Genomic DNA, 22,859 nt, shown 5'->3' with positions numbered 1-22,859 from the left:
ATAATAAATTATCGAATGATTAGTTTTTAAAAACTGATAAAACAGGTATGGTTTAACAAAATGTGGTTATGTAACTCCCCAGTTGTGAGGACATAGAAGTTAGAGTTTCATTTCTCTGGTTTACGGGAATAGATGGCAATTCATTTAAATAGATCTAGGTCTTAGGAGAATAAGAAGGATGAGAATTAGCATAATTGTTTTAGTAACTGAAAATTTTAATTATTCCATTGTCCCAAAAAGTTTTTAATACATTCATAATACAGGTCTTGTTTTAAATTTTAGAGTATTAAAGTATTCTGTCATAAAGCAAAGTGTATATAAAATGTTGAAATGTAAACAGCTGTTTGTCTTAAAATTATAAACTGGTTGCATAGTGATTATCTGGTTATTTGGTTATTGCAGTGTCCTTTGTTCAAAGGTGCTAATTAATAAGCAGCGTTTTACCTAAACACAGTTATCAGTCACAGGGAAAAAATAATTGTGTGTGTGTGTCATTGTCATCCCCATTGTCCTTTGTCCCATTTCCTCCCCTCACTCTGCCCAAAACACTTATTTTCCCTGACTTGGACCAGGAAGTAATTTACTTGAAGGTATAGTTTAAAGAATTAAAGATTTAAGACCCTCCAATCTGATAGGAAAATGACAAGACTATAATAATACAATGGACAATTTTGCTTCATAGTCTTAAGATTGAATGAAACTAAAATTTTATATAAGGAAGTTTCATTAATTTATACTGAGAATTTAATAAAATATACAACATCCCACAAGTGTGTGTATAAACATAAAAACCAATTGAAAGATTTTTAGTAAAACAAGTTTTTAAATCTGATAGAAAACAATGTCACATTAATGTCATGAAAAGTTCTTAATATAAGATTTTTGCTTGTTTAGAAATCTTAAAAAAGCACAAGACAATGTCTTACGTACAGAGAAAGAAATAAAAGATACTGAGAAAGAAGTAGATGACTTAACAACAGAGCTAAAAAGTCTTGAAGACAAAGCAGCAGAGGTTGTAAAGAATACAAATGATGCGGAGGTAAGATGTGGCGAGGGGAGAGGGCACTATTTGAAGCAGCAGAGAATTGTGGATGACATCAGTACCTTGTGTAGTAAGCATTCAGTAGGTTATACTTCTAACTATATTAACTTCATCTGTGTAATACAAAATGACTAAACTTTTCTGTAAATAAAAACATTTTCTATAAAGTGAAAGAGGCATGAGGTGAGAGTGCTAACTTCATCTTTGTAATGTGAAAATCGCTGTTCTGAGATCATCATACCTATAGCAGCTCTTTTTGTTTTCTTAGGCATCCTTACCAGAAATCCAGAAAGAACATCGAAACCTACTTCAAGAACTAAAAGTAATTCAGGAAAATGAACATGCTCTCCAAAAAGATGCACTTAGTATTAAGTTGAAACTTGAACAAATAGATGGTCACATAGGTGAACATAATTCTAAAATAAAATATTGGCAAAGAGAGGTGAGAATTGTTAAGTGTAAATTTAAAATACCCTTTATGAAAAAAGTTGGGGTTTGTGTTTTTGAAGTATGTTGTAATTCTTAATTTCAGGTTATATAATCACTTCTCAGGTTTATAGGGGGCAAAATGAACAGTATTTAGGAATTATTATATACAGAAAAATAAGGGTAATGGTTAGAATTAATCAACATTTTCATCCCAGGACTGATGTAGAGATTGAACATGAACACTTGAGCACTACGACTATTTGTTTTATAAGTCCTTTGAAAAATAGTTGATACACAAATGAGTCACCACTTCTGCTTATATGTCATTCTGATAGGTAATTTGTCTTAAATTTGTGAGTTTTTTGGTTTTTAATGTATTTGGCTGTCAGGTCTTAGTTGCTACATGCGGGATCTTTTATCACAGTGCACGAACTCTCTGGCTGTAGCACCTGAGCTTAGTTGCTCTGTAGCATGTGGAATCCTAATTTCCCAACCAGTGTAAGGCAGCCTCTTAACCGCTGGACCACCAGTGAAGTCCCTGGGAGGTTTTTTTTTTTAAACAGTGAATTGTAAGTAACACTGCGTTTTCTAATATTCATCTAACTTTATAGATTTCAAAAATATCACTGCATCCCATAGAAGATAATCATGTTGAAAAGATTCCAGTTCTAAGCCCAGAAGAGCTTGAAGCAATCAAGAACCCAGATTCTATAACAAATCAAATTGCAGTTTTGGAAGCCCAGTGTCATGAAATGAAACCAAATCTTGGCGCCATTGCAGATTATAAAAAGAAGGTACAAGTAAACAACTCGTGTAATGGTCAGAAAGTCTCTTTAGTCCTTAGCCTAAATTGTTAAGCCTTTATTTTATATAATTAGCAGTTTTAATTCTCATGTCAAATGTATAACGTTTTTCTCATATTCTTTTCGTAGGAAGAATTATATTTACAACGGGTAGCAGAATTGGACAAAATTACTAATGAAAGAGATAATTTTAGACAGGCATATGAAGATCTTCGAAAACAAAGACTTAATGAATTCATGGCAGGTTTTTACATAATAACAAATAAATTAAAGGAAAATTACCAAATGCTTACTTTGGGAGGTGATGCTGAGCTGGACCTTGTAGACAGCATGGATCCTTTCTCTGAAGGAATCACATTCAGGTTTGTAATGATGCCATATACCAAGTTTTGGATTATTCTGTTAACATCTCTGTACATATTCTCCAAACTTAGTATTCTTTAGGGGTGGGATGTGACAGTTAAGTCTACAGCATATTTTATTTGATAAATACTGGTTTGCCTACAGGCTTCCTGTGTAGCTCAGCTGGTAAAGAATCCACCTGCAACGCAGGAGGAGACCCTGATTCAACTCTTTGGTCAGCAAGTTCCCCTGGACAAGGGATAGGCTACCCACTCCAGTATTCATGGGAAACAGGAAGAATAGTAAGAATTACTTACTGATCTACTGTTTAAACCTTAAATTTTTGTTAGGTGTTCTTATGTGTTCATCCTCCAAAAATATTTTTATAAAATAACCCACCAAGAATTTATATTAATGAAAAAGCAAGTTAGGTATTTCCAAGGAAGGTGGTAGAAGCCAATTAAAGGAAACAAATCACAGAGTCTTAATTTAGCTTTCCAAGTAATTTAAGTGATGAGACTTTCTTAATTATTTCAGTGTTCGACCACCTAAAAAAAGTTGGAAGAAGATCTTCAACCTTTCAGGAGGAGAGAAAACACTTAGTTCATTGGCTTTAGTGTTTGCTCTTCATCACTATAAACCCACTCCCCTGTACTTCATGGATGAGATTGATGCAGCCCTTGATTTCAAAAATGTTTCTATTGTTGCATTTTACATATATGTAAGTAATCATTTAGAGCTTTTCATTGTGAAAATTATGTGTTCCCTAAACATTACACTTGGAATTGTTTGGCTTCTTTTGAGCTTCTGCCATTCTCTATTCCCATGGTATTCACGGAGACCTCTTTATTTGAGCAAAATAGTTCCATTTTGGAAAAGTTAAATGTAAATGTAAATTAGTAGCAGAAACACAGGTACAACTTTTCTCTTTTCCCAGATCTTTTTTCTACTAGAAGACTTCTACTAGGCAACTATCCTTCCAAATACCTGAGTTCTTCTCTAACCCAGATACTATCATGAATTATCCATGTTGTCATTGTTCATATTAATTAGCAATGTTATGTTCAATTTATTGCCCAAGAAATATTTTAGGGAAGTAAAGTTAGATCTTTATTAGTCATACATTTACATATCTATGTGTAATTTTTCTAATTTATTCTGTTTTTTCTCTTTAGGAACAAACAAAAAATGCCCAGTTCATAATAATTTCTCTTCGAAATAATATGTTTGAGATTTCAGATAGACTTATTGGAATTTACAAGACATACAATATAACAAAAAGCGTTGCAGTAAACCCAAAAGAAATTGCATCTAAAGGACTTTGCTAAACTTGCTTAATCTGAAGATTTTTCATATCTTACCATAGATTCAACATGTTGTATTTCTCTATGTAAAGGGTTATAAATTATATAAAATACCTATTCTTAAATTGTATCATATAGTTTCTATTTTATGCTGTTAATTAAGAGATGTTACAAGTTTAATAAAATATTCTCTATGCCTGTTTCTAAGAGATTGTAAGAATCTGACAGTTTTGTAAGTGGCAACTATGGAGAAAATAAGATGCCTGGACTATCAGATAACTTCCCCTTATGCAGAGTTAAAAGTATATTACTTTGATGAACAGTACAGTTGTAAACTAAACCATGTTAAACCAGTGATTCTGAATTGCAAGAATGAGAATTTTAATATTATACATTCTTAAACTCAGTGTACTTGACTGTTTAAAACATTTGTGAAAGGGCCAGCAAATGTCTGAATAACTTGAGTGGGTATATATACCACTATAGTTGCTTCAGAAAAAGAATGATTTAAGTGTATAAGGGTTAATTTCTTTAGTATAAATGGAAATTAGGATGCAGTACTGTTTGTCCATTAAGTTGTCAAAGGCTTTCTTGTTACTGTGTTACACTGCATTAACTCAGAAATATACTACTGGAAATAAGCTGGCAACCACTTCATTTTCAGAAAAATCCTGGTATTGAATCAGAAGTCTGGTCTAAGCTATTTGGTTTCTAGATAGAGAGCCTGAGGAATTAAAATTTAAAATTACCTTGTTATTCATAGTGCATTGTTTAGGTACTAAAACCCAACAAAGACAGTCTGTATCATAATCAGTAAGATGTAAATACATGAGCATGAACTTAAATAAAGTAAGATCTAAAATTCAAGTATGGTCATTTGTTTTAAGATTATACAAAGGAAAGGTAACTAGAAAAAAGTATCAGTATAATCCAAGTCTTTTCATTGGTGAGAACAGAGATGGATTTATTATTTTTTATGTTTTCATAACCAATAGAAAAGTGTAGTGCTTTTAAAAAGTTAAAGTAGATAATGCCCATAGCCCATATGAAAATTCCACATCAACCACTCCTGAGTTTCAGCACCTTATTAACCACTCAATGCAAAGATCCAAATGAGTTTATTACAATGTAAACTTTTGTTATACATAAAAACTTAGAAATGAAGATTCAAGATTATATACTTCAAATTTTACAATCTCACCCTCAAAAATACAAAAGGGAAGAGCATGTATGAGTTACTTGTATATTGGATTATTCATGCAGACTACATAAGGTTAAAAGTATTGTTTATTAAAAACTGGCAAGTTATAAAAAAAAATGAATGTCAAACCTAAAATGTTTCCATTTTTAGCTGTGATTCATAGACATGTTAGAAACCCTAGTAAAAATCTTGGTTTAAATTCTTTAAAGGTAACGCAACAGGTGAACTCTTAAAAAATACATATGGGTCTCTCGTACTAAATATATGGCTTTGGCAATTTTGTATCTGTTTGCTAATATACAAAAAAGCAAGGATTAATACTTATTTCAGAAATGTGAGATTAAAATTATATGTATTCCAAAACGTGGCATTTTTGTGTTCTAACTTTAATCAAGTCTGCAACTCCAGGCTTAAGTTGGTGTGTAGCTGTATACACATCTTACCTCCAAATGTTCTTTGCTCACACAACATTTAGTTGTGCTATTCTGATCATGAACTGAGTACAGCCAGCCATCTTTAGACTTTTTCTCAGCAGATAAGGTCTTAAGAGTATTCTAGAACTGGTGCCTGATTACAGCCACCTCTGTAGGACCATGAGCATGCAGCTCCTAAACATGCTATCTACTTGGAATTTTGGGAAGTGAGCTTGTACTTAGGGTTGGATGGACAAAAGTGTCAATAAGTCCTACCAGGACCACAATTCAGTCCTTGTTAAAAAACGGAACTACATCAAAGGGATTTGACTTAGGTAGCTAGGCAGACTCCCCTTACAATTCAAGAAAGTAACATCAAATTATTGGTGCTTTGGCATTAGCGTCATGTGTGGATGTGAGAGTTGGACTATAAAGAAAGCTGAGCGCTGAAGAACTGATGCTTTTGAACTGTGTTGGAGAAGACTCTTGGGAGTCCCTTGGACTGCAAGGAGATCCAACCAGTCCATCCTAAAGATCCGTCCTGGGTGTTCATTGGAAGGACTGAGGTTGAAACTGAAACTCCAGTACTTTGGCCACTTGATGCGAAGAGCTGACTTATTTGAAAAGACCCTGGTGCTGGGAAAGATTAAGGGCAGGAGGAGAAGGGGACAACAAAGGTTGAGATGGTTGGATGGCATCACCAACTCAATGGACATGGGTTTGGGTGGACTCTGGGAATTGGTGATGGACAGGGAGGCCTGGTGTGCTGTGGTTCATGGGGTCGCAGAGTCAGACACAACTGAGCAACTGAACTGAACTGGCATTAGCATAAAAGACTTGAAAATTTTAAGACAATTTTAAAGACACACAGTTAACATGATGCCATCCAAACATAATGAGGGTGGGATGTATCAATATTTCCCAAGAACTGATTTTACTACAAAGACTACACAAAAGTCAAATATCAATACAATCCTAAAATAAATTTACATGAATCATAGGACAGTAAGTGCTAGGAAATGTTACTATTTTGTCCCTAACAACACTTAAGCAACAGTTTTATTAGTAATGAACATTACAGAAACTAGGCTCTTAAACACACTAATGTGTGGATCAGGTACATTTGATCAAACATATCTTTAACATCAGCAATCCCCTATCACTTTGACTTAGCTACTTGAATATAAAACCTCTTCTCACCATCTTTATTTGCCCATTCAAAAGTATTTTGACATCTTTTAATTAAAAACTATGTATACACAAAGAACTGCAAAGCCAACCACTGCAGTACATAATGCTAAAACACTACTGGTATAAGAACGTTAAAACAGTCAACCTTACAAACCAATAAAAATGGGATAATGTATTAATACTTAAGTTATCACTAGAGTTTGTTCTGGTTTTCAGAAAATCAGACATTGTCTCATTTCTAACTTCTGATGACACAGTTTCTATTCAACAGAAACATAAGAGGGATTATTCTGTTGCAATTCTAACAAACTTTAGCCTGCTATTTTATTTATCCAAGTTACCCCTATATTCCTCTATTTAGTGATGGTCATTAGCCTCTGCTGTACAGAATAAACCTTAAATAATCCAGATTAGAATGTTCAATGAGAAATTATTTTCCACATGAATTCCTTCAGTAAATATACAGTGTGACATAGTATATTCTTTAAATTATGCACATTCTTAGATAAACTTTGGTAAACAGAGAGAGAGACTTCAGAAAAACATATTGAAGTGATTTCATTTAAAAAGGTTATGATGTGTTGGTTAAAAAAGAGGATCAGCATCAGTATTACTGAAATTAGTGTAACTATAACAATGTTTAGAATCTTAAAAAATTCAACTTTTTCCTCTTTATCAGGCCAGGCACAGGGAATCCTTTTTGAAGAGATCTTCATTTCAGGAATAAGAAGTTTCTTAATTTGTCCAATTTCTGTTCTGCTCCAATCTTCTTTCAATACTTGGCTTACTCGAGGATAAATTTCAACAGGTTGGACGTTAGGAAGTGGTCTTTGTTTCAAGATGTGCACACGTTGGCGGACGTCGTCAACTTTTTCAAGAAATTTAAGTGGAGCCTCTTCTTGTAAAGATGTTGTCAGTGTCACTAATTCAAGCTGCTGCTCTCTTATTTCTTTCATTCTTTCAATTTGTGGAGTATATTCTTGATTAATCAGATTGCCAACATCACAAAGAGCTGTTAGGAAAATTTTTTTTTTCTGTTCTAATGTATCACTAAGCTCCTTAAAATACTGGAGAACAACTTCCTTATCACCTTGGACCATTTTCTCTGAATGAGATTTTTGTTCTTCTAGCTTCTCAATAAGACAAGTAAGATCTGTCCAGTGTGTGTCAGTTAACTGTTCAAGCAGTTTCTGAGGTGTGTCCTTTTCTTTCATATAGGCACTCTGAAGGTCGTCTATAGGATGACCGTGATGTTGACCTATGGTAAGGCAATGACCACAAACCAATTTTTTATCCAGGAGACAGTAAACATTTAAGGGCTGCCTATAATGCTCAGGGCAGGTGATGATATCCGGATGGTCTTCTTGCTGGTACTTTTCAATAATAGCCCTTAATGCAAAATTAACAGGTAAAGATTCAATACCACTTGGAGCAATTTCAATAATACTTCTGCAGTTAGGGCACTTGAGTGGAATGCGTAAAGGTCTCCATATATAAAAGTTACCAGTTGCCTGTAGCACATTTTCCAAACAATTTCTACAAAATGTATGAGAGCACGGTAGTACACGAGGATCTTCAAAAATACTGTAACAAATGGGACATGTTAATTCATCCTCAAAATTGTGCATTTCCTGTCGAGAAAAAAAAGTATTTTAATTCTACATATAACAGACATATTTGCATACATTATATAAAGTTTTAAGTGTTAACCTATAAACAATATATCATACTTGTCATTTACAAGAGGATATTTACTAAGATTTCAAAAATGATTTTCTATATAATTTAATTCCTAATACTGATTATTGATAACCTTTAAGAGGTCACTTTGGGGTGTTCTGTTGGAAGTCTACCTAATGACTAAATAGTCTGAGCAACTTTTTACATTCTAAGATGCTAAAATCAAAACTATACACAAGTAATGAATAGACAGAACTAAATATTAAATAACAAGTTGATTCTTAGCAAAATTACATTCTTCAATTCATATTCCCAGTTGACTCAACCACAGTTTCTAAAGTAAGTTACTAAATTTCTAACTGTTCTATAAATTTCTCAGGTTCTTGAATTGGAATTCTAATGTATGTGCTTAAAACCCTGAATCAGCACAGTGTAATATTCTAAAGTAATGTTAATTTGAAGATTTAGAAAGGGAAAACATTTCTGAATTAGTCCTGGCAATAAAGTTTGAAAGATGAAGTGTTGATAGTGGTAATTATGAATTACTGACCACTAGAGAAGGCAATGGCACCCCACTCCAGTACTCTTGCCTGGAAAATCCCATGGGTGGAGGAGCCTGGTGGGACGGGGGAGCCTGGTGGGCTGCCGTCTATGGGGTCGCACAGAGTCCGACACGATTGAAGTGACTTAGCAGCAGCAGCAACAGCAGCAGAGCATAGTGCTAAAGAATGCCATTAGTTATCTTTCCTTTAGGAAAGAAATCCAGCAACAGTTCAGAGATCCTCTCTGACACAAGTAACTTCACTTCTTTGCAAGCTATTACTGGTTATTTCCAACAAGCCTTCCAAGTGCCATTCTTGTAAAATCATCCTCTATAAAAACTGTTAGGAGTTTCAATAAACAACATCTACAAATAACTAATTGTACTTTTAATAAACATAAAAACCTCTTCAGTCTTTATAGCTCTATGCGCCCCCTTCTTCACCATGTGCAAAACCAAACTCTTTCAAGCCTGAACTTGAGTCCCACCTCCTTCCCCAGATGTGGTCCCCTATTAATCTCACTGAACACTACACTTCTACTTTCTAGCTCTTAGATGGACTTTATTTAAAAGACTTGTGGGGATATTCCCTGGTGGCCCAGTGGTTAGGACTTGGTGCTTTCACTGCCAAGGCCCATGTTTGACACCTGGTTGGGGAACTAAGATCGTGCAAGGTGTGTGGCATAGCCAAAAAAACAATAATAAAGGATTTTGTAACATTTTTCTATACATTAGAATATATGCCTGCAGTAAGTGCAGACACTGTGTCTAAGTGCAGAACCTGACACAACAGGCATTCACTCAACACTGGTTGAATAAACACTGCCCCTTAAGAGACCAATGCTGATAAAATGTCAGACCTTAGTTTTAGGGTTTTTATTTTAAAACAGCAAAATTTCTGCTTAGGAAAAGTTCTATCAAGTATACATCTGAAAACAGAAAACACACCATTCAGACTAACAGCATTAAGAACTACAATGAGCCAGGATGTGTGAGACTAATCAGCCTGAACTGTGAAGCATTCCAGAAAACAAAACTGGGCAACAGAACAGAAGGTGACATTCACTGCAGGTAAATTCAAGTGCCTACATGTTGGGAAGCCTTTATGATCATCTTGTACCTAACAGAGCTCTGAAATCGAAAAACCACCCAAGAAAAAACATTTTTTCAGTTTAAGTGATGTCAGAATTCATAATGAAGAAATAAACAGAATAATATTTTGCAAAGGAATAAAATTTGAACAATGGACATATATTCAATTTAGATTTAATATTAGAGTTATTTAATGCAAGTATCAAAAAGTAACCCTAAAACTGAACACAGTATTTCCCTCCAAAGCTTCCCTCCAAAATCCTATACTTGTTAAAAAGTTAGAAAACACTTTCCCTGGGAACCCATTTAAGGATCCCAAAAGTTCAACTTTTTTTAGAAGGATATTCAAAATAACCATATTGTAAAGAAAATATCATCTCTTGAACTTACACAAAATGTAAGCATTAGATATCCTGGTCTAATACAGCAAATATAGAACATCTACAACACTTTCTAGAACTAACGCAAAAAAAAGATGTCCTTTTCATCATAGGGCCTGGAATGTAAAAATTTTTAGACAAAGTCAAGAGATATCTGGAGTAACAGGCAAGTTTGGCCTTAGAGTACAAAATGAAGCAGGGCAAAGGCTAACAGTTTTGTCAGGAGACCATGTTGGTCATAGCAAACACCCTCTTCCAACAACCCAAGAGACAACTCTACACATGGACATCACTAAATGGGAAAAGCTCTACACAGTCAGCAAAAACAAGACCTGGAGCTCACTGGCTCAGATCATCAGCTGCTTTTTTGTAAAATTCAGGCTTAAATTGAAGAAAACCACTAGCCATTCAAGTATGACCTAAATTAAACTCCTTATGATTATACAGTGGAGGTGACGAATGTGTGTTAGTCACTGTTGTGTCCAACTCTGTGATCCCACAGACTGTAGCCCGCCAGGCTTCTCTGTCGATGGAATTCTCCAGGCAACAATACTGGAGTGGATTCCAATTCCCTTCACCAGAGGAACTTCCCAACCCAGGTCGAACCCTGGTCTCCTTCCTCACAGGCAGATTCTTTACCATTTGAGCTACAGCGTAGTCCCTGGAGGTGACGAAAAGATAGAATTAGATCTGGTAGACAGAGTGCCTAAAGAACTATGGATGGAAGTCACTGAAAAAGGAATGCAAAAAGGCAAAGTGGCTGCCTAAGGAGACTTTACAAATAGCTGAGGAAAGAAGAAAAGTGAAAGGTAAAGGAGAAAGGGAGCGATATACCCAACTGAATGCAGAGTGCCAGAGAAGAGCGAGGAGAGAGAAGGCGGCCTTTAAGAGAACAACGCAAAGAACAGAGGAAAACAATACAATGACAAAGACTGGAGATCTCTTCAAGAAAATGAGAGATATCAAAGAGAACATTTCATGCAAGGATAGACACAATAAAGGACAGAAATAGTATGGACTGAACAGAAGCAGAAAGATTAAGAAGAGATGGCACGAATACACAGAACTATACAAAAAATCCCTTAATGACCCAGATAACCACAATGATGTGGTCACTCACCTAGAGCCAGACATCTTTAGAGTGTGAAGTCAAGTGGGCCTCTAAGTGATGCTTTCTAAAAGCATCACTGCATCACTATAAAGAAAGCTAGTGGAGGTGTTGGAACCCCAGCTGAGCTACTTAAAATTCTAAAAAATGATGCTGTTAAAGTGCCACACTCAAAATGTCAGCAAATTTAGAAAACTCAGCAGTGGCCACAGGACTGGAAAAGGTCAGTTTTCATTCCAATCCCAAAGAAGGGCAATGCCAAAGAATGTTCGAACTACCATATGATTGTGTTCATTTCACATGCTAGCACAGTAATGCCCCAAAATCCTTCAAGCTAGGCTTCAACAGTACATGTACTGAGAACTTCCAGATGTACAGGCTGGGTTTAGAAAAGGCAGAGGAACCAGAGATCATTGTCAACATCCACTGGATAATAGAAAAAGCAAGAGAATTCCAGAAAAACATCTAATTCTGCTTCACGGACTATGCTAAAGCCTTTGACTTTGTAGATCACAACAAACTGGAAAATTCTTAGAGAGATGGGAATACCAGACCACCTTACCTGTCTCCTGAGAAACCTGTATGCAGGTCAAGAAGCAACAGTTAGAACCAGACATGGAACTGACTGGTTCCAAATTGGGAAAGGAGTATCTTCAGGCTATATATTGTCACCCTGCTTATTTAATTTATATGCAGAGTAAATCATGCAAAATGCCGGAATGGATGAAGCACAAGCTGAAATCAAGATTGCCAGGAGAAATATCAACAACTTCAGATATGCAGATCATACCATGGTAATGGCATAAAGTGAAGAGATACTATAAAGCCTCTTGATGAGGGTGAAAAAGAAGCATGAAAAAGCTGGCTTGGAACTCAACATTAACAAAACCAAGATCATGGCATCCGGTCAAACAGAAGGGGAAAACATGGAAGGAGTGACATATTTTATTTTCTTGGGCTCCAAAATCACTGTGGATGGGGACTGCAGCCATGAAATTGAAAGACACTTGTTCCTTGGAAGGAAAGTTATGACAAACCTACTGCAAGCATGCGTGCTCAGTCACGTCTGATTCTTTACGACCCCATGGACTGTAGCCCTCCTCTGTCCATGGGATTATCCAGGCAAGAATACTGGAGTAGGTTGCCATGCTCTCCTCCAGGGGATCTTCCCGACCCAGGGATCAAATCCAAGTCTTCTGCACTGGCAGGTAGATTCTTTACCACTGAGCCACCTGGGAAGCTCAAGACAACCCTAGACCGCATATTATAAAGCAGAGACATCACTTTACCAACAAAGGTCTATACAGTCAAAGCTATGGTTTTTTCAGTAGTCATGTATGGATATGAGAATTGGACCATAAAGAAGGCTGAGTGCTGAAGAATGGATGCTTTCAAATCATGGTGCTGGAGAAGATTCTTGACAGTCCCTTGAATTACAAGGAGATCAAGCCCATCAATCCTAAAGGATATCAACCCTGAATACTCATCGGAAGGATTGATTCTGAAACTGAAGCTCTAATACTTTGGCCACCTGAAGCGAAGAGCCAACTCATTGGAAAAGACCCTGATGCTGGGAAAGACTGAAGGCAAAAGAAAAAGGGGTCGAAAGAGGATGAGATGGTTAGATAACAATACCAACTCAAAAGACATGAATTTGAGCAAACTCCAGGAGATAGTGGAAGACAGAGGAGGAGCCTGGCGTGCTACAGTCCATGGGGTCGCAGAGAGTCAGACATGACTTAGTGACTGAACAACTAATAGCATATATTTTTAATAAAATTTAATCAGAAATGTGTAGATAAAGATACAGAAATCAAATCTACTCTCAGATTACCTTCTTCTAGCTGTTATGAAAAACTGATTTTAGCCAACACATTCATGAGAAGTGAAGACTGGCTAACAGAAGTAAGCCTGATTGAAAATAACTATTAATATGCAAGGTCAGGAACTTCCTAACTCTGGGTGCTGCCTGAGAAACAGAAGATTAAAGTGGCTATCATGCTTAGGAGCTAGTTCTTCCAGAAACTAGTATGAAATTTTATGTACCAGAAATTTTCCATAACCAGCCTAGACTCTTGATGGGGGGAAAAGGAGCAAAAAACTTTTCCAATAAGTATTTTCTGGGTTGAGTATCTTGGATTTAGCTATGTTGTGTGTAACAACAACACTGGAAACTAGAAGACAATGAAGCAATTCTTTAATAGGAAAACATGGCTTCCAACCTAAAATTCTACACCCAGAAAAAGTAAATTTTGAAAGTAGTCTAAAGATACTTTGACACAAGAGGTCTCAAAACCCACTACCTGGGTTTTGAAACACCCACTACTTGCCATTTCTTAAAAAAAAAAAAAACTACTGCAGGAAGACAAGAAAAATAAGAATTCTCACCAGGGTAACTGTGAAATGGAATCCTGGACAACTGTGCAGCAAGCCTAGAGAAAAAGTCTAGAGGAAGAAGACAGAAATCCAGAAGAAATGTCTTTAAGTAAATTAATGGAACAGACAATATTTCATGTGTCTGAACATACTGAGAGGTAATGAGAAAACTAAATGTAGGAGAAAATGATGGAATCATGAAAAGACAAAATATTACAGCACACTATATAACTCAGTTGTCCCATTAATCATAACATTATAAATATTAATACTGATTTTACCAAAAAGTATGACTGTTATGGATTGAATGTGTCTCCTGAAAATTCATATGTTAAAATCCTAACCCTTAATGTGATAGTATAAATGAGGCAGAGGTAATTAGGTCTTGAGAGTTGAGCCCTCATGAATGAGATGAGCCCCTTAAAGGAAGAGATACAGAGCTTGCTCCCTCTCTTTCTCTGCTCTCTGCCATGTGAAAGCACAGCAGGAAGATGGCCATCTGCAAACCAGGAAGAGAGCTTTGGCCAGAACCTGACTGTGCCAGCATCCTGATCCTGGACTTCCTAGCCTACAAAACTGCAAGAAATCAATGATTGTTGTTTAATAAATCAATGATTGTTGTTTAAGGTAGGTTTGTTATAACAGCTCAAATTAAGAAAATGAAAAAGTTATATTGGGGGGAGGAAATAGGGAAGGAAACAGTGTTTAAGAACTTATCTTAATCTTCCCTTATAAGAAGTCAATACATACCTAAAAATGAAAAATCAAGAAATCACATCAAAAGCCAATTATTTAGAAATATAGAAGGAATTCCAAAAGAAATATTTAAATGGAATGAAATAATTGCTTCTGGAGAGCAGGAATCAAGACTCGGGAACATGAGGGCAGGAGGCTGCTGCTTTCCATTATAAACCTAAATTCTCTTTTACTTTCAACAAATTAACAGGTAATTTAAAATATTAAAATTTTAAAGAAATAAAGACAATCCCACATGCATCTAGTCAGAAAATACACTCTAAAAAAAGGAAAATAAAAACATAATGATCTCAAAATTCTCTGGGAGACTATAATTTCTAAAGATGGCCACAAAAGTTATTTCTCAGGTATGTTATTCTGAGATGTGACTTTGTTGGTATTCTCTCAAGAGATGAAATCTATTCTCCCCTCAAAAAGATCTGGGCAAGACATGTGACTGCTCTGACCAACAGGATACAGTACTAGTGACACGATGACAGTTCTGGATATAACCCTTAGGGAGCCTAGCAGATTGCTGCCTCTTTGCTATGTAAAAATTCTATCCTGCTCTGCTGATGAGGCCAAGTGGAGGAGCAGCAAGGTGCCAGACCCGTGAGTGAAAAAGTCATCTTGGACATCAGGCATCCAACCTTCTATTTGTTACACAGCAGTAGATAAACAGAACACCTCCAAAGCAACTAGAAATGATAAAAGACAATGTAGCAGTCAATACCCACAGGGGTCAGGAAGAAAAAGGATATGACCTCAGAATTCTCTACCCAGCCAAGATACAATTTATTCATTCATTAATAAACTAAACAAGTAATATAAAAAGGATTCATCTTTTTTAAAAAGGGGAAAAAACAGAAAATGAACCTAGGAAAAGCAAAAGAAAAGAACAATTCTAACTCGTGAGGAAAACTGTGAATTAGAAAACAGAAAACTGTAAGAATTGATAAACCCGAGGCCTGGCTCTTTAAATAAACAAACCTTTAGCTATCTATGACAGGAAGCCTCCAAGACAGACCTCTACCTCCCAGTTGTCACATCCTTTTGTAATTCCCTCCTCTTGAGTGTGGCTGGACTTAGTGACTCCCTTTTAACAAACAATACAGCAGATGTAACTTTAAGATTTTGTAATACCAGCCTTCAGTCTGGAATGCTCTGGCTCTCTCCAGCTCTCTTATATCACTCTCACCAAGGGAAGTAAGATGCCACGTTGCAAGCAGACCAAGGTCCACCGCTGTGGCAAGAAACTAAGACCCTTAGTCTAACAACCCCCAAGAACATGAAGACTGAAGCAACTACATAATGAGCAGATACTTCAGGTCCAGTAAAATCTGGCAATGACTGCAACATCACGAGAGACCATGGGCCAGAAGTGGACAGCTAAACTGCTCCGAGATTCCTGACCCAAGGGAACTGTTTTAACTTTTGTTTTAAGCTGCTAAAATGTGGGATTGGTTATGCAGCAATAAGGGGCTTCCCTGGTGGCTCAGATGGTAAAGAATGTGCCTGCAATGCAGGACACCGGGGTTCGATCCGTGGGTAGGGAAGATGTCCTGGAGTAGGAAATGGCAACCCATTCTAGTATTCTTGCCTGGAGAATCTCAAGGACAGATGAGCCTGGCAGGCTACTGTCCATCGAGTCGAAAAACAATTGGACATGACTGAGCGACTAAGCGTGCAATGCAATGCAAACAAGAGGGTTAAGAAAGAAACAACAAATGTACTAAGTTTAGCATTAAAAAAAGGAAATAAGCCAAAAATGGGAAAAGCCAAAATTATAGAGAATAGCTATTTGAAAGTCTACAAGAAATTAACTATTCTCTACTGTCAGTTCCAATACCAAAATTGACCAGAGAAGATAAAGAAAACCATGAGAGAAATTCACAAGCTGGGAAAGTGCTACTCTGGGGGAAAAAAAAGGCTCTGGAAAAAAAAAAGGTGGGAAAGGGAGAAAGCTTCTCTGGTGGGTTCACCCAAGTGGTTAAGAAACAATTACTTGTACTACTGCTGGAGAATACAAGATGGCAAGTTTGCAAACTGTTTTGAGGATAGTATATAACACAATTGCAAAACCTAACAAAGACAATTCAAAACTAAAAATAGAACAATTACAAAAATGGATACTAATGTAAAATCCTGAACACAATATTAGCAAAAACAAATCCTGATCACATTAAAAGAATACAGTACAGAACCAAATACAGTTCTTTCTGGAAATGTAAAGTTAACTCAGTAACAGAAAATTACTCAATTAGGTCAGTGGAGAAAAAAATGTATGATCACGTTAGACATGAAAAATGCACAGAATATAAAAGCCAATAAGCACTGTCTACAAAGACATAATAAAATGGTGGTTGCCAGGGGCTAGAGGGAGGAGAGTTGGAGAGTTATCATTTAATGAGTGCAGCTTCACTTTGGGAAGATGAAAATGTTCTGGAGACAGATAGTGATGGCTGCACAACAATGTGAAATGTACTTAATGCCACTGACTATACACTTAAAAATGGTTAAAATGGTAAATTATATGTAAGTTTTAAAAAAATAAAAAAAATTTTAAAAATGTTTAAGTGTCTTGCCTATTATCCAGCCAGGCTCACCCCTGCCAAAGTAATTTTTAAATCAATTTCTATTATTCTATAATTTTAAAAAGCAAAAAAAATGACCCGTGTAAAATGTTATTTTCCTCCAGCGGGGACTAAGAGACAAAGGACAAACTGATAACTTAGTTCAAGATTTCCTGCTTCCCTTTTAAAAGTCACCAAGAAATATGAATATAAAAAAGAAATCTTTTCAGAAATAAACCTGAAGCTAAATCATCTACTTATAAATTATTTCTCAGATTTCTTGTGCTTAAGTGTAAAAACAAACACATTATTGAACTTCTAAAGTTTTCATGCAGTCTTTCTCCAGCAAGTTGATGTTCTATGGAGTCTCCACAGTGTCTAACCAGCTTATTATGTATGGTCAGCACTGACAGCAGATGATGGAGAACTGGGCATACCAAAAATATCATTCTCCTGTGTAAACTATTTTTTAAAAGCCTTAATTCCCTAATGCACTATTGTCTTTCATCTCTAAATATGAATGGTTATAAAACATTCATTACAGTTTACCACCTCTGAAGAGAAATCTGCTACATTATAGAGTTATATGACTTGCTCTAGTACTTAAGACAGTGAGTCAGCTGTAAGTCTGGGAAAATTCAAGAAGTGCCACCACCCAGTCTGGGTCTCACATCTTTGTGGCCCTGATTTAAAAAAAAAGAATAAATGTACAAAAATAATGAAGGCTCACCTAACTCAAAACAAACAAAAAAAATTCTATGGTCAGATCTGATTTTAACTCTGCCCATTTGTATGTTTTCCTGCATTTTGACATCAACCTGTTCCCTCAAACTAAAAAAAGACCAGGCTCCTCTGTCCACAGAATTCTCCAAGCAAGAATCCTGGAATGGGTAGCCATTCCCTTCTTCAAGAGATCTTCCCGATCCAGGGATCAAACCCAGGTCTCCTGCATTATAAGCAGATTCTTCACCATTTAAGCCACTAGGGGAAGCCCATTGATGCAATTTAACAAGGAACTGATATGAGGAGTTAAGATTTTCTTTGCCTTTTTAAAAAATATTTTTCAAAGTGAAAATACACATTTGGTGGGGAAAAAAGCAACGTTAAAACTAACATCAACTAAGATCAAAATTTCATCTTGCCAGAGTAGCTAAACTATGGGCCCTTACTTTAAGGGATAGCTATTGTTATTGTTGTTTAGTCACTAAATTGTGTCCAACTCCTTTGCCACCCCAGGGACTGTAGCCTGCCAGGCTTCTCTGTCCACGCGATTTGCCAGGCAAGAATACTGGAACAGGTTGCAACTTCCTTCTCCAGGGGATCTTCCTGACTCAAGGATTGAACAGTGTCTCCTACATTACAGGCAGCTTTCTCTCTTTTTTCTCCACCTCCCCCCACCCACCCAACCACCGCCCCCCCCCCCCGCCCCCACTGCTGAGCCATCAGGGAAGCCCCAAATGATAGCTACTTGGTGATTAAAAAGAAATGCAGTGGGGGAAAGAGAGGATGAAGAGGGAGTGTGTATATGTATTTATACACATACTTACGGCTCATTCACACTGTTATATGGCAGAAACCAACACAACATTATAAAGCAATTATCCTCCAATTAAAAATGAAAATAAATAAAAAAGGAATGCAGGGCCTTCCCTGACAGTCCAGGGATTAAGACTTTGCTTTCCAATACAGGGGATGCTGGTTTCGATCCTTGGTCCAGGAGCTAAGATCCCACATGCACTGAAGCCAAAACCCAAAACGTAAGACAGAAGCAATATTATAACAAATTCAATCAAGAGTTTATAAAAAAGGTCCACACTGAAAAAAAACCTTAAAAAAAAAAAAAGGAATGCAGCAACGATATGTAAATGCATGGTAAAAAGGTACCCCAACAACTTAATAAATTCAACTTGCAGATCTCTAAGTGTTAAACGTGTGTGTCTGTATTAAGATGCACATATTCTTGTAAAATTTCCAGTAGCAGGGTAAACAAGAGTTAACAGTGACTAACTTTAAGGTACAGGTCAGATAAGAGAGTTGTTTACTTTTCATTTCAAGATCCTTCTACATGGTTTGAATTTTACATACCACCAACATACACTCTTTTTTTAAAGAAAAGATTCAAAAATTTAAATCACCTTACAGTTTAAAAATTTACTGAAAATCTCTTTGGTATTCACTTAATCTCCCAGAACTTACCACTTAGTTGACTTTCTGGTTTGGAGACTGAATATATATCTTCTTTAACTTTTTCGGATTCTTTTATCCTTATTCTGAAATAAAATTATTTTATCTTAATGTTCTAGATTCAAATTCTCAAAAAAACGTTAAGTACATGATAGGAAATATAACTATCTTTGATACTTACCTTCCCTGAGCCTCATTGTGTGTGTGTGTGTTTTAAAGTAGTGACAAATATCAATAGCTGTGGAGTAGCAGGAGAGGTATTACTGTAACTTGAAAATCCCAACAAATCTGTGACCAAATAAACTGTCACAAAGGCCCTCTTTTTATAGCGTCAAGTGTCTAGAAAACATTAGCTAACAATGGTGATGACGGTGTAAACCTTCATGGTCCTGTTGGACTGCTGAGAGTTAAATGCAAGGCAAGAAGCACTCATAGGAATGAAAGGTTATGCCAGTTAAAGATCACAAGTCTTGATTTCAGTTATTCCTATCAGTACGTCTGTTAATCTCTCAGTTCTGCCACGTAAACGTTGAGAATCCCTGGAGGTGTTTTACCTAGGGCCTCTCACAACTGCCGTTTCACATCTGTAAGATGGGTGTAACTACACCTACCCTGTTAATTCCGGTGAGAACGTCTGCCAGAGAAGGGGCTCAAACACCAGGGCCCTTCACCTTCACTTTCTAGAAGGTTTCAGACAAATCCTTCCGGGCCTCTGCCTCAACGCGCCCCGCGGTCCTCCATCCACTCCGACCCCCGAGTGGTCTCACCCAGCTCGGCGGAGTACGGCCCCTTTCCCCACCCCACCACAGAGGGCCTTCTCTCTCGCGGAAATGCAGCTCCATCCTGGCGGGAGGGAAAACAAGGTTCCCCCAACTCTTCACCTAGGACAACAGGGAAGAGACGCAGGACCCAAGCCAGCCCTCGGAATTACCAAGCCTCAAACACACACAGTACACCAGCCTGGGCTACAAGCAAAGAGGAAGGACCCAGAGCCGCCTTTTCTGACAGAAGAAATGTTCCTTAAACTCACCGTGAGGACGGGAAACCAGGCAACTCCACCAGCAGCAACAGAGCTGCACAGCCTCCGGACGGATGCTAAGGGCTGCTTGGCGTCCCCGCCCTCCTCGGCCCTGAGGCCTTCAGGTGCTCAGAAGAGGCGGAGCTCGGGCGCCTCACGACGCAGGCGCAGTCTCCCGGCAACCTTCAACTGCGTAGCCTCAGCCAATGAGAAAGAGCGCGGGGCCGCGGTTCGAAAGTAAACTGCCCACAGTTGGGGCTGAAGTCCGGGCACGGTCGCTAGGGCTCGGCTCGAGGCCAGCGGCGAGCTTTCTGCGCCTGCGCACTAGGAGGGGGTGCAGCTCTGGCGTTGCTGAGGCGCGCCGCAGGCTTTGCTTCAGCTGGCTGGGGCGCTTCTGGCTGCCGTGAGTCTGACCTGGAGTCCCTGTTGGGGCTTCTGGATGGCGTCCCGGGAGAGGTGGGGCCTGGCGGAGGCCTATGATTTCTACAAAAGATTCGTAGAACTACTTCTATTTTTTATTTTAACGTGGAGCCAAGTCGGCATGTCCTAATTCTAGACTTTAAAGCGCAGCGTCTTCCGTTGTGACTTCATTGGTTCCCAGCACCCTGAGGCGTCCTGAGCGCACAAGCACCCCAGTGAGCGAGCGCCATCCTCGCCTGAGCCCGTCTTTGCTTTTGTTTACAGCGTCTGGAGAGACAAACCCATCAGAATACTTGTTTCCGCGTAGGAGAGGGCTTCTGATGACTGAGAATTCTCTTGTACTTAAAGAGAACTAACTCTGAGGGGTAGGGGGACCTTAAGACTCATTTAGGACCATTTCCCTCCATATCGCCCTACTACTACTACTTCTCTGCCTCTCGCCTCCGCCGCGTCTCCACGATACGAAATTGTCTGGAGATGACTATTGCACAGAATTCCTGATTTCCAATTTAATTTCTCCGCCAAATTCCTATTTCACGTTCTTAACCCCTAGAATTACAAAACAAACAGTTCAGTCCTTTCTCTTAAGAAACTATCCAGCTATATCTCAAGATGCACTCTCATCACACTACCCTCTAAAATGTAGTTAGAAGTTATTTACTGTAGTAAATAAAGATGTGGACATCAGTATACTGTGTATTGCTAGTACTTTCAGATCTTAGGCTCTTTTACAGTAAATTACAAAAAAATATTAAACAAAATTTAGTATCAGTGAGTCCTGAGTCAATCTCAGATGTCTTCACCAGTTTAACTACTGAAAGGGTTACTTACATTGTGTGAATTCCAGTGCTATCCAAGCTATCCGCTGTTACACGGTGACATATATCCATTTATAGAGTATATCATGAGAAACGCTGGACTGGAAGAAACACAAGCTGGAATCAAGATTGCCGGGAGAAATATCAATAACCTCAGATATGCAGATAACACCACCCTTATGGCAGAAAGTGAAGAGGAACTAAAAAGCCTCTTGATGAAAGTGAAAGAGGAGAGTGAAAAAGTTGGCTTAAAGCTCAGCATTCAGAAAATGAAGATCATGACATCTGGTCCCATCACTTCATGGGAAATAGTTGGGGAAACAGTGGAAACAGTGTCAGACTTTATTTTGGGGGGCTCCAAAATCACTGCAGATGGCGACTGCAGCCATGAAATTAAAAGACGTTTACTCCTTGGAAGGAAAGTTATGACCAACTTAGATAGCATATTGAAAAGCAGAGACATTACTTTGCCAATAAAGGTCCGTCTAGTCAAGGCTATGGTTTTTCCTGTGGTCATGTATGGATGTGAGAGTTGGACTGTGAAGAAGGCTGAGCACTGAAGAATTGATGCTTTTGAACTGTGGTGTTGGAGAAGACTCTTGAGAGTCCTTGGACTGCAAGGAGATCCAACCAGTCCATTCTAAAGGAGATCAGCCCTGGGATTTCTTTGGAAGGAATGATGCTAAAGCTGAAACTGCAGTACTTTGGCCACCTCATGCGAAGAGTTGACTCATTGGAAAAGACTCTGATGCTGGGAGGGATTAGGGGCAGGAGGAGAAGGGGACGACAGAGGATGAGAAGGCTGGGTGGCATCACTGACTTGATGGACATGAGTCTAAGTGAACTCTGGGAGTTGGTGATGGACAGGGAGGCCTGGCGTGCTGTGATTCATGGGGTCGCAAAGAATCGGACATGACTGAGTGACTGAACTGAACTGAACTGATGCACATAGTTCAGAGAAGGCAATGGCACCCCACTCCAGTACTCTTGCCTGGAAAATCCCAAGGACGGAGGAGCCTAGTGGGCTGCAGTCCGTGGGATCGCTAAGAGTCGGACACGACTGAGCGACTTCACTTTCAGTTTTCAGTTTCCTGCATTGGAGAAGGAAATGGCAACCCACTCTAGTGTTCTTGCCTGGAGAATCCCAGGGACGGGGAAGCCTGGTGGGCTGCTGTCTATGGGGTCACACAGAGTCGGACACGACTGAAG

At 38.1% G+C, this 22,859-nt stretch overlaps 2 protein-coding genes across 7 annotated transcripts in view; one reads left to right on the top strand and one right to left on the bottom strand.

Moving 5' to 3' along the window:
* The window catches only part of SMC4 (structural maintenance of chromosomes 4), a 33,768-nt gene extending 28,981 nt beyond the window's left edge, over nt 1-4,787 (top strand). For 2 of the 3 annotated variants that reach the window (XM_059889064.1, XM_024994724.2), the window contains 6 exons: nt 895-1,039; nt 1,311-1,484; nt 2,083-2,265; nt 2,404-2,636; nt 3,154-3,337; nt 3,792-4,787. In XM_059889064.1, the coding sequence (XP_059745047.1) occupies nt 895-1,039; nt 1,311-1,484; nt 2,083-2,265; nt 2,404-2,636; nt 3,154-3,337; nt 3,792-3,944 (1,072 nt within the window). In that variant the 3' untranslated portion in view covers nt 3,945-4,787. The remainder of the gene's footprint in view (nt 1-894; nt 1,040-1,310; nt 1,485-2,082; nt 2,266-2,403; nt 2,637-3,153; nt 3,338-3,791) is intronic. The other variant, NM_001105326.3, reaches the window with a different exon arrangement.
* Nucleotides 4,788-5,022: 235 nt separating this feature from the next.
* TRIM59 (tripartite motif containing 59) lies at nt 5,023-20,502 on the bottom strand. 4 transcript variants are annotated; one of them, XM_059885992.1, is made up of 4 exons: nt 20,425-20,502; nt 19,407-19,480; nt 13,915-13,971; nt 5,023-8,356 (listed from the first exon to the last, which is right to left on the bottom strand). In XM_059885992.1, exon 4 carries the CDS (start codon nt 8,351-8,353, stop codon nt 7,145-7,147), a length of 1,209 nt encoding a protein of 402 aa, XP_059741975.1. In that variant the 5' UTR covers nt 8,354-8,356; nt 13,915-13,971; nt 19,407-19,480; nt 20,425-20,502; the 3' UTR covers nt 5,023-7,144. The 4 variants fall into 4 exon arrangements, with proteins under 4 accessions (XP_059741975.1, XP_024846988.1, XP_010799719.1 ...); XM_024991220.2 differs by lacking the exon at nt 13,915-13,971 and having other exon boundaries at nt 19,576-20,502; XM_010801417.4 differs by lacking the exon at nt 13,915-13,971.
* Between the last annotated feature and the right edge of the window lie 2,357 nt (nt 20,503-22,859).

This window comes from Bos taurus, chromosome 1, assembly GCF_002263795.3.
Source record: "Bos taurus isolate L1 Dominette 01449 registration number 42190680 breed Hereford chromosome 1, ARS-UCD2.0, whole genome shotgun sequence".
NCBI lineage: Eukaryota > Metazoa > Chordata > Mammalia > Artiodactyla > Bovidae > Bos > Bos taurus.
The sequence above is the reverse complement of the archived record's forward strand: the minus strand, read 5'-3'. Positions and strand labels throughout refer to the sequence as shown.